General features: G+C 31.8%; 1 protein-coding gene and 1 long non-coding RNA gene across 3 annotated transcripts; one reads left to right on the forward strand and one right to left on the reverse strand.

Annotated features, from left to right (window-relative positions):
• The first annotated feature begins 2,866 nt into the window (after positions 1 to 2,866).
• LOC111371664 lies at positions 2,867 to 5,851 on the forward strand. 2 transcript variants are annotated; one of them, XM_022993782.1, is made up of 4 exons: positions 2,869 to 3,408; positions 4,845 to 4,871; positions 5,286 to 5,369; positions 5,465 to 5,851. In XM_022993782.1, the coding sequence occupies exons 1-4, from the start codon at positions 2,881 to 2,883 to the stop codon at positions 5,546 to 5,548; spliced, it is 723 nt and encodes a 240-aa protein (XP_022849550.1). In that variant the 5' UTR covers positions 2,869 to 2,880; the 3' UTR covers positions 5,549 to 5,851. The 2 variants fall into 2 exon arrangements, with proteins under 2 accessions (XP_022849551.1, XP_022849550.1); XM_022993783.1 differs by lacking the exon at positions 4,845 to 4,871 and having other exon boundaries at positions 2,867 to 3,408.
• An 8,096-nt stretch (positions 5,852 to 13,947) lies between these two features.
• On the reverse strand, positions 13,948 to 15,475 carry LOC111371665. Its single transcript, XR_002698623.1, has 2 exons — positions 15,231 to 15,475; positions 13,948 to 14,291 (listed from the first exon to the last, which is right to left on the reverse strand). It is a non-coding gene; the product is annotated as an uncharacterized LOC111371665 (long non-coding RNA).
• Positions 15,476 to 16,254: the final 779 nt, after the last annotated feature.

Here is a 16,254-nt window from a genome sequence, read left to right on the forward strand (position 1 = left end):
CCGCCTCTATGTGGATTCCAGCTCATCCACGTGAGCATTTAATCCAATTCACGTAGCCAATACATTAGTAATCACAGAGACTAATATTATTTATCAGAATAATGTTATACAGTTTCACTGAGGTTACAACTCCAGTTTGGGCGGCGCATGATGATAGACTGAATGAAAGATGAAATTAAATTATTTATTTAATTTCACAGATTATTTAATGACACATTAACGCCACCTAAGTTGAGATTATAATCAAAGTGGAATTAAATAGCATTACTCTATTTTTGATCATTGATATTATAAAATCAATCTAGATGCTATTAAGTTTATGTTTGCTAGGGACTAAAATTATATTTTTAATAAATTTTGATAAAAATTGATGAAATGCATAGTTGAAAAGTTGTGAATCTCATTAAACATGTAATTAAATTAATTGCAAAATTTGGCTTAAATTTAAATCTAAATTTTGGTAGGGATTAAATAAAATTAAATGAGAAGTACAATTACATAATTCTACATTTTTAATGTAGTTTAAAATCAATTTTTGAGTAAATTTTGATAAAAATAAATGAAATGTGTAGTTGTGGGTCCCATAGATGTATAGTTTAAATTAATTTTGAACTTTGACTTGAAATTAAAATCAGAATTTAATCAGAACTAAACGTGGGCTTAATTGAGTCTATTACGTAATGACAACTCAAATGATCATAGTGTGGCACTGATAATCCTATCGATGATCTGTTTAAAGCATCCTATCGATGGTTAGAGGTGATTTTGGAGGGTTATCCTGCTTCCCTTACCCATCCAGTTCATCAGTCCATACATGAAAGTGTGCTGTAATATCCACCAAAACACCATGATCTGCTGTCATTTCTTACACATGATATTACCCTATTTCTCTCACCACAAGACATCCAATTTGGCCATTCTCTCTCAAACTGCACCGATTGGATATTCCACTTCACACATTTCTCACGTCATCAGCTCTGTTTCATGACCCACCACCTCCCTGCTGCCACGCCGCACACCAATGTAATACATTCTAGTCTTTTTGCAGTATAAGAAGTACAGTTATGAATTATGTTTATTTTTAGTCGAAGCTTACCACTATTTCTTAGATTCATGGACCCAATTCAATTCAATGGGATCTTTCATTCACACTTATTTCCACCAAGAACGTTTTCTAAAACTCTTTGACCCCGAATTTGGAGTATCCTACTTTCACGCAATTCACAGAGGTCAACAAGCAATCGATATTTCACGATCAAGGGTGTAATACTCTTTGTAGTAGCGATCCTTATATATCGTATTAACAATCGAAATATGGTCGAAAGAAAAAATCTCTATTTGAGAGGGCTTTCTTCCTATACTTATGAATTCCATTGGACCCAAAAATGATACATTGGAAGAATCCGTTGGGTCTTCCAATATCAATAGGATGATTATTTCGCTCCTGTATCTTCCAAAAGGAAAAAAGATCTCTGAGAGTTGTTTCCTGAATCCCATATTTGATAACTATTATTTCAAAATTCATTTTTTATACACAGTCATTTTCAAATATACATTCACACAATAAAATATTTTACTTTTTCATCACATATTCTCCTAAAAATCACTATTCAAAACATTTTTTTAAAGAATAATGATTGTCAAAATGGGGCAAAAAAATCCATAATAATGTTCAATTGTTAATTCAAGTTTTCAAATACTTTTTGGTCAAAAAGGTTCCAAGAGTTTCTGCGAAGTTTCTTTGAAATTTTTAAATTTAATTAAAAGATTTAACAAAATTGGAAAGGCCTTGGTGTACGGGGCCACATGGGCCCTCTATAGCAGGGGCGCCCCTGGTAAACTAGAATGCGCCCCTGGTAATCTGGAATAATCCAATTAGAAAACTTGATGGAAAGTTCCAAAAAGTTTTCTATTGAGATTTTTAATTTAAAGATAGAAAAACGTAGCATCTACAATTGATTCATTTAATTTTTCCAATCGAATCCAAATAGCAAATATACTAGTAATCACGGAGATTAATGCTATTATTGATATTATAAAATAATCAAGATGATATTAAGTTCCTGTTTATCGGGATTAAAATTATATTTTTAATAAATTTTAATAAAAGCCAATGCAATATATAGTTGAAAAGTTGTGAATCTCATTAAATATGTAGTTAAATTTATAGTTGACTTAAACCTAAATTAAAATTTTAATTTTAATCCCTACCAAATAGGGATTAAGTAAAATTAAATGAGTAATACAATTACATAATTCTACATTTAAGTCCCATTTGATGTAGTTTATAATAAAATTTGAAGTCAGTTTTGATAAAAATTAAAGAAATGTATAATTGAAAAGTTATGGGTCTCAGAAAATGTGTGATCAAAATTAATTGTGAATCATGACTTGAGATTAAAAATCAGATTTAATCGGAACCAAACGTGGTTTAATTGAATCTATTACATAATGACGACTAAAGTGATCATAGTGTAGCACCGATAATGTTAAATTACATTATTCAATTAGTAAAGCCATTCAAAGCTTAAGATGATTAGATCAAGTACTAAACCTGCCATCTATATCTATATTCGTATGTGGTTAAAAAAGTTGACGATCCTATGAAATATGTGATTATTGTTCACTTTGAATTAAAGGGCTTGGTGCAAAAAATGATCAATTATGGCAACTTTCAAAGATTCTCAAGTCAACTGTAGTAGTCACAAGATACAAAGTTCGTTTTCCCCTTCCAATAGTTCTTGACGGGAAAAAAATAATTAAATAAAATAAAATAAAAGTGGCTCCACTGGGGCTTATTTCCACACGTGTTGAGAGCCATTGACTCGGGATGATACTCTCTTTTTATCGCTTAAATATTCTCTGGAAGACCCCCCCTGCATGCCCATTTTCTATCCTCTATTTGAACTATTTGTAGTGAGAGAGAGAGAGAGAGAGATGGAAGAATTGCACGATATTGCAAAAGCTCACTATAAGGCAGGCTCTCAACATGTTCAGGCTTTAGCATCTAAATTCTTCAATTCATTGGACAGTAATAGCGATGGCCGGATTGATCTGGGGGAGTACCTAGAATTCACGAGTCAGAAATGTCATTCCGGGATTAATAGTCATTCCTTTTTCAAGAAGTTAGACAAAAATAGGAATGGATCACTGGATTTCTGGGAGGTAATGACTTTATACTACATCATGAAAAGCGGAAGGCCATTTTGCAGTTTTTGTGATAACTTTACACCGGGAATATTTTTCTCATGTGTGGGTGTGGGTTGCTCTTTCACCCTATGCCGTGATTGTTATCTGTCTTCTAAATGTGATCACAATCACAATGGTTACGCTCAGTTTTTGGACACCTACACATTGCTCCAAGTCAGAGTCGATTCAGCAAATCCAACAGGGATTAATCAAGACAAGGTAATGTCTAAAATATTTTGATAATGTCCTATAAAAGTTAATTTTCATTCAATAGAGGTGTCAATTAGGTCTACCATCTTCAATATTTTAAGCTCGAGACATCTTCAACATCAATTACTCCAGCACGCATTTTTCAGTTTTAATATACATGAAAAATAATAGTACTAAACTGGGACAACTACTAATTTTTACCGTATTATACTTTAAGAATAAATGGAAGGTAGCATTTAAGGCATTTGAGGTAGCCCAAGCCATTCTCAACACTTTGAATGTTAATGCAAAAATGTCTATGATTTTCTGCGTGATAATTTTGGCAATTTATTACTTGACAAAGTTGTGTTCGACAATAAATTAATTTCTAGTACAAAATTTGCAATTTGTACATATGAATTATCGTACAATATCATCTTTAGCTTATGTTGATAAAGTCTGAATGAATCAAAGACTTGGCACATAATTTACTGATGAACTTACCAATTTGACATGAAGAAAAAAGGTAAAGTTTTCCTCATAATTTTTTTCGCGGCACGAACCTCTACCCTCACTTCGTAAAGCAAAGGTCAATTTTCTTCATTCTTAAGTTTTTATATACGTGAAAAACTCTTGCTAAATTGGGACGACTTGGAAATTTTTCATATTATATTTTTATGGAAAAAAAAAAAAAAGAATGTAGCATTTAAAGCATTTGAGGTGGCCATGACATTCTCGACACTTTGATTGTTCACGCAAACATGTCTTTGATTTTCTGCATGTTGATTTTGGCAATTTATTGCTTGACAAAGTTTTGTTTGGCACAAAACAAAATTCTAGTACAAAATTTGAGATTTGTACATATGAACTATCATACAATATTTTCTTTAGCTTATATTTAGGAAATCTAAATAAATCAAAGACTTGTCACACAATTTATTGAAGAACTTACCAATTTGACATGAAGAATAAAGTAAAGTTTTCCTAATAATTTTTTCGTGTCAACGAACTGTACCTTCACTTCTTATAGAATGTAAAGAGGTTAGTTTTCTTCATTCTTAAGTTTTTATATACGTGAAAAACTCTTGCTAAACTGGGACGACTTGGAAATTTTTCATATTATATTTTTAGCCAAAAAAAAAAAAATGGAATCTCACATTTAATGCATTTGAGGTAGCCTTGACATTCTCGACACTTTGATTGTTCATGCAAACGTATCTTTGATTTTCTGCGTGTTAATTTTGGCTATTTATTGCTTGACAAAGTTGTGTTCGACACTAAACAAATTTCTAGTACAAAATTTGAGAATTGTATATACGAACTATCGTACTATATTTTCTTTAACTTATATTGAGGAAATCTAAATAAATTAAAGAATTATCACATAATTTAACGAAGAACTTACCAATTTGGCATGAAGAATAAAGTAAAGTTTTCGTAATAATTTTTTTTTTTTTTTTTGGCAGCCATCGCTAGGATCAATTCATAATCAGGTAAATTTTATGCATTGTTGTGTTTTTATATACTTAAACAAATCTTGCTAAATTTGGACGACTTGGATATTTTTCATATTATATTTTCAAAAAAGAATGGAATGTAGCGTTTAAAGCATTTGAGGTTGCCCTGGCCATTCTCGATGTGTCGATTGTTCATGCAAAAATATCTTTGATTTTCAGCGTGTTAATTTTGACAATTTATTGCTACATAATTTTGGGTTTGACACTAAATAAATTGCTAATACAAAAATTTGAGATTTGTACATACTATCATACAATATCTTCTTTAGCTTATATTGAAGAAATCTAAATAGATCAAAGACTAGTCACATAATTTAACAAGCAACTTACCAATTTTACATGAAGAATAAAATAAATTTTTCCTGACAATTTTAATTTTAATTTTTTTAGAAGCAGACATACAGTTCATACTCTGTACATCATCCAAATCCAGGCCCCAGTGCTTCAACAGCAATTGTTCCAGCACATAAATTGGTCAGTTTTTTCATTCTTAAGTTGTTATATGCTTTAAAAAAAAAAAATCTTAATAAACTGGGACAACTTGGAATTTTTTCTTATTATATCTTCAGGACAAATGGAATGCAGCATTTAAAGCATTTGAACTGGCCTTGACCATTGGAAATATCTCTGGCTCTATGTGTACAATCTTATGAAACCAGATTCTGCTTCAATAAATGCCATGGGGGAACGTACATTCTCGACAAGGGTTGGAGGATCTAGATTCATGCTGCTTTAAGGGGCTTTGAAGTGTGTGTGTGTGTGTGTGTTTTTTTTTTTTTTTTTGTGGTGACTCTAGTGCCCGAGCTTTGATGTGTTTGTTTCTTTATAGGGTAGAAAGCATCAATTGCACAAAACATTTGTGTACTTAGATTGGAGTTCTACACGAGTATTGTATTGCAACTATTACTTTCTAAAATATTATGCACCTATCTCGTATCGATTTTATTTTTTAATTTTACTAGATTTTGATAGAAACCATTGTGCATGTTAAATTTTTTATTCTATTATCTTTGTATTATTTCTAGAAAGCACTGTCAAAAAAGGTACTAAATGCGTTAAATTCATGTAAATTGTCATTTCTACCCTTTAAATCATAATTAAAAAAAAAAAAAGAGGTGGTTGAATCAATTATTACCTTTAATATAAAGGGTACCGCTATTTACATCCACAATTTTTATATATACATCTAGTTTTAAAAAGATATATTACGTTATATTTTTTATCTTATGTAAATTTACATAAGTAGACATATATAAAATTAAATAAAAATATATTGTTCTAAATTCACTAATGTTTATTTTCATAAATTCTTTTAAACCTTTTGATATTCCTTTAGAATTTGTGTTTGACTAAAATTCTAATAATTATAAAACATCATCTTTAACTAAAATCATAAAACCCTAATCATAAAATATCCTCTTTAATGAAAATAAAAAATAACACATTATTAGAGTTATAATTTTTCATGATATGAAAAATGGAATCTTATTTTTTATGTCTTTTTAAATATTGATTTGACAGATGAAAATATATGAGAAATTCAAAGTTTAAATACTTGTCTAATATTCTTACACTATAAAAGGAAACAAACTTAAAATTATCAATAAAACAAACAACCAATATTATGAGTATATGAGTAAAAAAAATAAAATTAATTAGTTAACATATGATTCAAGGAGGGATTTGTTTTGTTGCATTTTTTGTTCAAGGATTATTCGGTCTTCACTCTCTTAGTTATGAATCGAATCCAAATTTCGGGCAGAACCTTGGGAAAAACTTTCTTCCTAGAATCTTAGGCCCTCTATTCAAAAAGATGCCCTCACATCTAGAAAGGAATAAGCAAAAAATAAACTAGAATTTGAGACAGCTATCCGAAAACGGTTCTTATTCGAAAGAAGCATGGCTCGATGCTTCACTCTGTGGAAGAGCAAAGAAAGGCCACTCATCGAGAACTATAGTGCGCATCACTTTGAGAACTTGTTAACCTAGCATCTGAATCCAATTGCGGTTAAGTTAATGACTTTCAACATGGCTAGAGCTATAGTGTGACAGGCTGGTAGGGGCGGATCCCAATGAGGTCCAGTGCGGCAAATGCCCGCACTGAACCTTTGGGCCACCAATCACAGAGGCCCATATTTTTTTTTTATTTGAACTCTCCAAATGTCCTGGTCCAGCAAGAAGTGAAGCCCATTAATTTACCTAATACATTAACCATTTGAAGTTTTAACAATCAATCCCTTCGATTTCATTCATTCCATATTTCCATCCGCAAACCATAGATCCACTATGCCTTCTCTACCGCCGCCTACTCCTTCCAGTCCTGGTGCTGTCTTCGCCTCTTCCTTCCCTACTTTTCAGTCCTTGTTTGCTGTATGTTTGAACTGTAGACGGCATTTACGAGTTATAGCAGTTGCAGAAGGAGACGCCAACGATTCTCAGAAGAAGTGAAGAACTAAAGAAGAAGAAGGTGAGGCCGAACTCGACTTTAGATTTAATTTGATTATTGAGTGTCTGCGACTCTGCATCTTTATTCTTTAGAGTTGTGCCATTGTAATTTGTAGATTCTTTTTTCAATTAATGTTGTTTACTTCATTTTCTATGTAACTCTAACTCTAAGTACATGTTCTTGCACCCTGCAAGTATCTGCATTTGGCAAATTGTTAGTGACAAGAAGTTTTGATACAACTGCTGCTATTTGGAAACATGGTGGTGATTATGAATGTGTTTCCACCCTAGAGGTGTAGTGTCATTTTCAAATTCCATATCAAACTGTTAAGATTCGGATGAGTATATCATGAGAAATTGTGAATTGTGCTGTGAATTGTGAAGTGACTAGTGAGAAAATATAAATTGTGAAATTGCACTGTGAAGTGTGAATTGTGAAGTGGGAATTCTGGAATCAGTATTGCCCTGTGATATTATGAAATTGTGAATTAAATTGAAAATAGTATTGCCCTATAAAAACTCGACGTTCAGCGTCGATAAGATTTGTGCCCGCACTGAATTTTTATCCTGGCTCTGCCCCTGCAGGCTGGTATAGTAAAACATGGATGTGCTCTTGAAATATAAGTCTATAATCAAGGACGAATCCAGCCGCTTAAGTGAACTAGGGTGGAACGTCGAGTATTCATCAAACAACCACTCAATATAGCAAGATTGTTTACTAATATTTACTTAATTTATATTAAAAGAATCTCCAATCAATATATAAATGCACTAAAACTTAAAAAGCACATATCTATATGAAAATATAATTCGATACAATTTAAAATAATAAGGGCAAGAACCAACTTTAGTCTAGAGTCTGCATTTAACTTATTTAACTTCAAAATTCTTATATAATTTTTTTCTTGGTGGAGCCAGCATGGGCGGCCGTACAGCCTCACCAAATGCTAGCTCCGTCTCTGAGTCTATTATGATATTGCTCCTAGTTGTTCTGTCATTTGATTCCCAGGCTCTCGTTTTCAATAATAATTTGAGAACATCCATTATTAAATTTGAGTCAGGACTCGGGAGCATTTTAATGGGTAGAGAAATCTTTTAATTTGAAGACAAAAGTTATTTAGAAGTGAATTTTTATTCGGCTTAACCATGTTCTAAATAGTTTTTTCAAAATAATAGAAGATGTGAAAATTCTATTAATATGTTTATGCTCGTACTCGTTTCTTTTTGTCCAAGTTGCTAGTCTTAAGTAGAACTTCTAAGTCAAATCTTCTCAAACATTTCCTCTGCTTTAATCAATGAAGGAATTGTTAAACTATTTTTCAAGAGAGAGATGTAAGGGATGAGAAGAATTGCAAGAGCTAATTATGACTACAGAGCAAGTGAAGAGGAAAAGAAGTCAGCACTCAAATTCTTCTAAAGCGTGGATAAAAAATGGGGATGGAAAAGTGGGCCTTTTGGAGTTCAAAGGAGTATACAAGCTCGTCTGACAAAATGACAAAGTCTTAAAGTTAGACACTTGATAAGCTAATTATACGAATGGTATATGAACTTTATCTCAAAAACTATACATGAACGTTTGATGGTTTTGTTGTTCGCGGTTATTCAAGCAAGTTTAATGCCCAAGGTAATTTTGTTTGTAAGTAATGCTTAGATTCAATTCAAAGTTGTTGAGTTTACCCATAGGGGCTTTGTGGAAGAGGCAGAATTTTTTGTTTGGAAAATTATTTTATAGTTTGTTGAAAAGTTATATTTTATTCATTGTAGTGAACTTAATGCAAATGTGCAGTTTGTTATAATTGAGTTGTGACCCGAATTCTTGTTGAGTATTTGATTGAAAATACTGTTGGAGGACTACTAGAAGTTGATAGTAGACTTGAAGATATTGAAGGAGTCCAATACGGATAAGGAGAAGGGCTAGCACTTTTTGCAATTTTTCCCTCCTTTTTCGACTCAAATACTCCGTTATTAGTTTTACTATTATCATAGGATTTCACCTTTCGTTAGACTCTTGTTTGTATTAATTCTCCTAGTATGTTAGAGATCTCTTGTATTATAAATATGTGGTGTATTATCCATATTTATTTGATATATTCCGAGAGTGATCCAAGTGGATTTTGATTTATAGAGAGACTCGCAGATAAAAATATTCAGGAGAGTCTTGTGAGATCTAGTCTAACATATTATAACTTCTTACTTTTAATAAATTGAATTCTCTGTATCTATTGTGATATGTTCTGTATTTGATTTTCATGTAAATCTTATGTTTTTTTTTTCACAAAGCCTGTATCTTGTCTTTAATATTCATAACAAGTAGTATAGATTTATCACCGTGTTATAACAACTGGGTAAATTTTTAACATGTAGTATTAGAGCAAAACTGGTATTGCTTATTTCTTACAATTGAGGTATATGAATTCTTGTAGTAAGAATTATGTGACAAATAAGAATGATTTGGAATAATCTTGCTTTGTATATATTGAATAATAATTATTATTGTAAAAAGGTGTACAATGCCATTTTTATTAATAGACAAAATTATTTCCTACTTTTACTACTACTGAAAAATTGAAACTATACTCTTAATAAAATAATATATAAAAGTCATACCACAACTATACGAGAAAACTAGGATAAATGAATATAATTGAAAATATAATCAAAACATAGGTAATTTCACAATTGTAGTAGGAAACCATTAGCTATAGTTGTAATGTATTGCATTAATCCCCTACACTTGAATAAAAACTCGTCCTCGACTTTGGTGACAATGAGGAAAACTCATTTGGAGGATAATAATCAAAGCTATCAGTAACATTGAAAGTATTGAAAATGTTCATATCAACCAAGAGGTCAATATTGTAAGCATTATCGCCAATCTTTTGAAGAATGCAAAAATAATCAGTCGTCTTATCTATAAGCTTATTGTATTTACCAACAGGAAAATGATTTTTCGGAGATGGATCACCGCCAAATCACCTTCTTTGAACAACTCAAGTGGTCAATGTTGGTCTGCATTAGTCTTGTAATGAAGATTAGCATATTCTAAACTTTGTTTTACCTCGTGATGAATTCTTTAAACATATTCAGCAAGCTCTTTTGTATTAAAATTGATACTAGGGAGTAGAATCTAATCTACAGTATGCCCTGAAACATTAATGTACGTGACTTCAAAAGCAGTCTTATTGGTGAATCGATTATTCTTTAATGATGTCCTACATAATCATGATTAGCAGTTACATAATCATGATTAGCAGTTTCCTACTAAAATTGTGATTTATATTTTGTAGTTGCTTTTATCTTTTTTTAGTTTTCTTTTCTAGTTATAATATGTTTTATCTTCTAATTCTTATTTCTAGTTTAGAGTAGGATTTCTAGTTTTTTTAATTGATTAGAATATAATTTCTAATTTCTTTTAGATTAAGATTCTATTAGTTTCTTTATTTTAATTTCCTTAGTAGAAGTAGGAAATTATCTTGCCTAAAACTATAGACGTTGTACACTTTTGATTAGAATCAATTATGATTCAATATAGACAAAGCAAGATTATTTCAATATCATTATTAATTACTACATAATTCTCACTGCAAGAATTTTACAAATGCTTATGTACCAACTTTATTCCTTGTTCAAAATTACAAGTGAACTTAGTTTCGTATCAAAATTATGCATGTACTCACAAATTTATATCTCATTCATACATAAAACTCCCATATTTCAAAATTAACGAAACCATTCATGTGGCAAACGAAGGGCCTACATGGAAATGTCAAGGTGGATACATGACATTACCAAACAACGTCATTTAAATTACATAAATTACATTTTTTAGGAATTTAAATCAAATTTTATTTTAGAAGTACACAATACGCTTTGAAGAGATTGAGGGAACATTTTCTTTTATTTTATTTAACCACATTTCTTATCAATTTGTTCCCAAATTAATCGACCCTCTCAACGTGAAAGCCATGATGCATTTCCTCATAACCTTAAAATGGTTGTTGAAGAAAATGTTCCTCAATCTCTGTGGCGGACGTAGACATTTGGAGTTAGTGGGGCACAATATAACTTGTACAAAAGTTACGGAAAAATTTATCTATTCGATATTTTATTACAATTGTTCTCTACGAGTTTTCATATTTTGATAACATTCCATAATTACAACCCTTTTCATATTGTCAAATACATCTTTCACAATATATGCAATCAAACTATCATTCAGCCATTGATTTCCAATTCGATTGTGCAGATAATTTTTACGTAAGTCGTTGCAGAAAATTATCTCTCGACTGTAGCAATAGCCATGGGAAGAACTAAGGCTAATGTCACAAGTTCGAAAACTAATGGATACACTTCATGCTTATTTTTCGCAAACAATTTTTGTGCTAGATCACCAAGGCCTTGTAATCCTTCAAAATCTTAATCAGTGCGCATGTCAAGAATATATGTATCTAATTGATCATCAAATTTTGATATATCTATTGTGTCAAAATCTACTGCATAATACCCGCATAGTCAAATCAATTTGTTTTTGTTAAAAGCTGCAAATGAATTATTTGGACATGACCACGCAATATAAAAGAGTAAATCACTATTCACCTCAGAAAAACAATCATTCAATTCTTGAAATTGCATGTCAGTGATGGCATAAAACATTTCCATACGATAGTGATACAAATTTGTCACTGTAGTCTGTCGTGAACAGCCTACAGTTATGAACATATCATCCATGTTTGGAATATTGATCTCATGAGCTTCACAGAATGAACAAATCATTCCAAAAAAAAGAATCCCATCTATCATCCTTCATGGTTTGCATCTGTACTTTACATAATTTCACCAATTTCATGGCATTGACAATATCTTGATCTTTTCTTTATAATGCTTTCGACAATTCATTTGAAATTCCCAAAATCTTTTTCATGAGATGTAACTTAAATGCAAATTCAAATTTTAACATTGTCTCCAATAAAATATTTGCATCACCTCTTGTTTCGGAACTTGTAGTATCAGTAGCAATTGCCTCAATAACATCAACGGTGGCTAAAAACATGATAATCAAGTTAATCAAACAACTGTAATAAGAGCCCCAAAGAGTATCACAAGAACGCTTAAGAGTAGTTTCTTGGTTGAGACCTTGTCCGCTTGATATTTCACCGATACTAAGTGCTTCAAGAATTTTAAGTTTTTTCTCTCTCAAATAAGATCACTTCGCTTAGCCAATCCTCCAACAATATTCACCAATCTGTGTACTAAAGTGAAGAAAGCTTCAATTTTCGGATGTTTTTGTGCCATAGCTACAAGTGTTAGTTGAAGTTGATGAGCAAAGCAATGAATGAAGTAAGCACTTAGGTTTTCTTTCAAAATAAGTGATTTGAGACCATTGTACTCACCTCGCATATTACTCACTCCATCATATCCTTGACCTCTCAAATTAGATATACTTAAGCTATGTGTGGAGAATAATTGATCAATTGCAGCCTTAAGTGCAACAACTGTGGTACTTGAAACATGCGTGACACCAATAAAATGTTCCAATACATGCCCATTCTTCACATAACAAATGACATCTAACATTTGCTCTTTCACTGAAATGTCTCGAGAATCATCAACTATAATAGAAAACAAGCTATCCCCCACATCTTTGATAATCAAATAAAGAGTTGCAGAAACGATAGCACTTACAATATCTTTCTGAACTTGTGGCTATGTGAATTTGTGATTTTCAGGTGCATTCGTCAAGCAACAGCTTCAATCTCAGCATTATGATCACATAACCAATGTAATAGTTCAAGAAAGTTTACTCCATTGTTTGAATCTTCATATTCATCATGTCCACGAAAGGCCATCCCTTGTCGTAGAAGAAACCGAACACAATAAATTGATGCATTCAAACGAGTTCGATACTCTGTTCGAGCTTGATGTGATTGTCTAAAGAAACACGATTGAATGCTTTTTTCTTGATTCTTGAATGATTCATAATGAACCCGAGCCTAATTGTGTGCATTACTTGGTGCCCCAACGTGTTTTCTAATAATTTCCTTTCTTTTCTAATTTGAGAATCCACCATTAATAAATGAACCATCACTTGAGCTAAAAAGATAGCAGTATAAGCATAATACAACATCTTTTGCTATACTGTATTCCAACCAACTAGGATATTCGTTATACCATGAAACACAAAATCGCCTATCTTTATTAGCCTTTTTTTGGGTGAAAATTCATAATTGCGAGGCTGACATGGACCCCTTTGCACATATGCTCTTCGAATTACATCTCGAACATTAGCATCAAAATTTTGTATTGGAATCCTCAATCCAGGATCCAAAGGAAGCAATGCAACATCAAATTCAAGCCTTTCATCCCCAACATCCCTGGTATTTGTTTCAATTGGGACGTCTCAAAGATTAATTCCACCAATTTCATTCATTTCATCACCAAGTTCGTCATCCTTTTTATTTCCAACGTCACGTCCATCCCTTTTAACTTGAACATTTCTTTCATTAAGATTTTTCTCATTGCAAGGAAACACAGATTTACGTTTAAAGTACTTTTCCATAACTGATAAAAATATATAATGAAAAGAATCAATTCAAGTGAAAAAGTAATCTTACTATCAATAATGGTTTAAGTTACTACGCTTAACGGTTTCATAAATTACAATCTCATTAATAATGTAGTATCTATTTTGAATTGTTGATACATTTGCCAACTAAATCTCACAAATCACAAATTAATTATCCATCAATAAATTTACAATTTACAAATCACATATTCACAAATCACAAATTCGCTAAAATCATAAATTGATTGGAGCCACCAAACGGGAATTAAAATCAGAACGCTATACTAACCTTAATGCTCTGGCCAATGACAATGGAGGACTGGAAGAAAGTAGCAATACAATAGAATGGCGAGGCAGCGCGAGTAGGTAGCACTACGTATACATCTCAACTAATAGAAAAAAAGATTTAACAAAAAGCAAATTACAGTACGAAAATAGTCCATAATTTATATTATTTGTGTATCATCATTTATCATCAACACAATTCGAATGAGACGTGAATAATTTTCATAAATTAGCAGTGAACAAGAATAAGACACCCAAGGTCGCAAACACAACAATAATTCCAATTTCCAATTAAAGCTTGAAATTGGCCAATTTTTTCAGTAAGTCTGCCACCTAAATCTCTCCATGGAAGTTGGATTACAATTTACAAACAAAAACAGCTTTCTGGAACTTGAACAACTCTCAAAGAACAAATGGGCTTCCATTTTTTATTTTTTCCTTTTTTTTCACCAAAATAATGTTGGTAAGTTATTTTCTATTTTGGAAACTGAATTTCTTGAAATGGGCATGTGTAAGACCCATCTTTCAGGGCCGAAAATGAAGTAGAATCCGTGTATAAATTCTTCAAAGCTTCGGGGCCCTTTGCCACTGCTTTATCAAACACTGTAAGCATCCTTGAAGTTCTACTCTCTTTTCCAAGAATTCCAACAAAAAGAACTTTTATTTTCAGTCGCAATTCAGAGAATTTCCAAGAATATAATGCGGTTTTTTGTATATAAAATTGCAGAAAGATCAAAGACATGAAGATGGATGATGTTGACAATTTCGAGAGTAACAGTTTCGAGCGTGTATAGAAGAGTATGGAAAAAATCTAATAAGAAATAACTCGTGTGGAAATAAGAAACTCTCAACACATATAGACCTCTCTCTCTATAGACCATAACCATCTAAGAACTTAAACAAAAATCTAAAAAACAAGAATAAATGTATGGGAAATGAAGTAACGGGAAACAGGTTGCAATTAACATGAATAATAAATTGAAAAATTGAATCCCAAATTTCATATATAAAATTTCAGCACATAACAAGAATAATCTCCTTACAATTCCAAGTGTATTGCTGTCTTCAGCCGTTTGTGGTGGTAGGATAGCCGACGGAGGGAGTCGAACGGTCAACAGCGACGACAAGAGAGGATTAAATGGTTGGGTTTCGCTTCTCGAATTGGCGGTCGTCGAGCCTGGAGACGGGATTGAATTGGAAGTGGGAACGTTTCTTGCATTGAATTTCAATTTGGTAGTGGAATATGGGGATAGGAATTTGGGATGGCGTAGGATCTATGAATTGGAAAGTGGGAGGGTTTTTTTAATTTTTCCATTTTTATCAATTTCTGTTTCATAAAAAAAAAAAAAAAAATTCCTTTTTAGTCGGTGGGTCACGTGACCCACCGGGACCAACTGTAAGTCCGCCAATAATCTCTTCGAATTTTGTTGTGTTCTTATGACAATCATTTTCATGTAGGCACTCAGTTTACTGATAAATTATTCAATTACTATTGACTGATGAAAGATAATACAAAATTGTAAGTCCATATATGATTTGGATACAAAGTTGAGTTCATGTATTATTTTGATACGGGATAAAGTTCATTTATAAATTTGATACAAAGCGTATAGTTCATGTACCATACAATAATTAACTTACCAAATGTTTGTCACATTATTGCCATGTATTTGCAAGGTGGATTATTCCGTTAATTTGCGCATTTGACTCTAAAAGTGCTAAGTCTTCTTTCAAAATTAATTCGGACTTAGAAAATTAATTCATAATAATATAACAGCTACTAATAGAATTTTTAGGTGAGAATCACACATTTAACATAACTAGCAGGAATAATAATTAGCTAGTAGAATTGCATTGTTAGTCCCTATATTGACATAGTAACAAACGGATCCTCAATATATTAATATTGGAATTTAAATTCCCAATTTGTCATTTTTGTTGCACTGTGGTCCTCAATGAACAGAACCATCTAAACGTAAGTCTCCTATGGAAGGGGCAAAAATGTCATGACTCAATTCAAATAGAAAACAAAAAGAGAAACATCACAAAAAAAACAAATAATTAAGA

Source organism: Olea europaea, chromosome 22 (genome assembly GCF_002742605.1).
Source record: "Olea europaea var. sylvestris chromosome 22, O_europaea_v1, whole genome shotgun sequence".
NCBI classification, from domain to species: Eukaryota; Viridiplantae; Streptophyta; class Magnoliopsida; order Lamiales; family Oleaceae; genus Olea; species Olea europaea.

What these genes read in the sequence shown, in the direction of transcription:
- LOC111371664 (XM_022993782.1), top strand. Translation starts at nt 2,881, where the DNA reads ATGCCCATTTTCTATCCTCTATTTGAACTATTTGTAGTGAGAGAGAGA. An exon ending in CAGGGATTAATCAAGACAAG is followed by an intron (nt 3,409 to 4,844) that starts GTAATGTCTAAA and finishes TTTTTTTGGCAG; the next exon opens with CCATCGCTAGGATCAATTCA. An exon ending in TAGGATCAATTCATAATCAG is followed by an intron (nt 4,872 to 5,285) that starts GTAAATTTTATG and finishes TAATTTTTTTAG; the next exon opens with AAGCAGACATACAGTTCATA.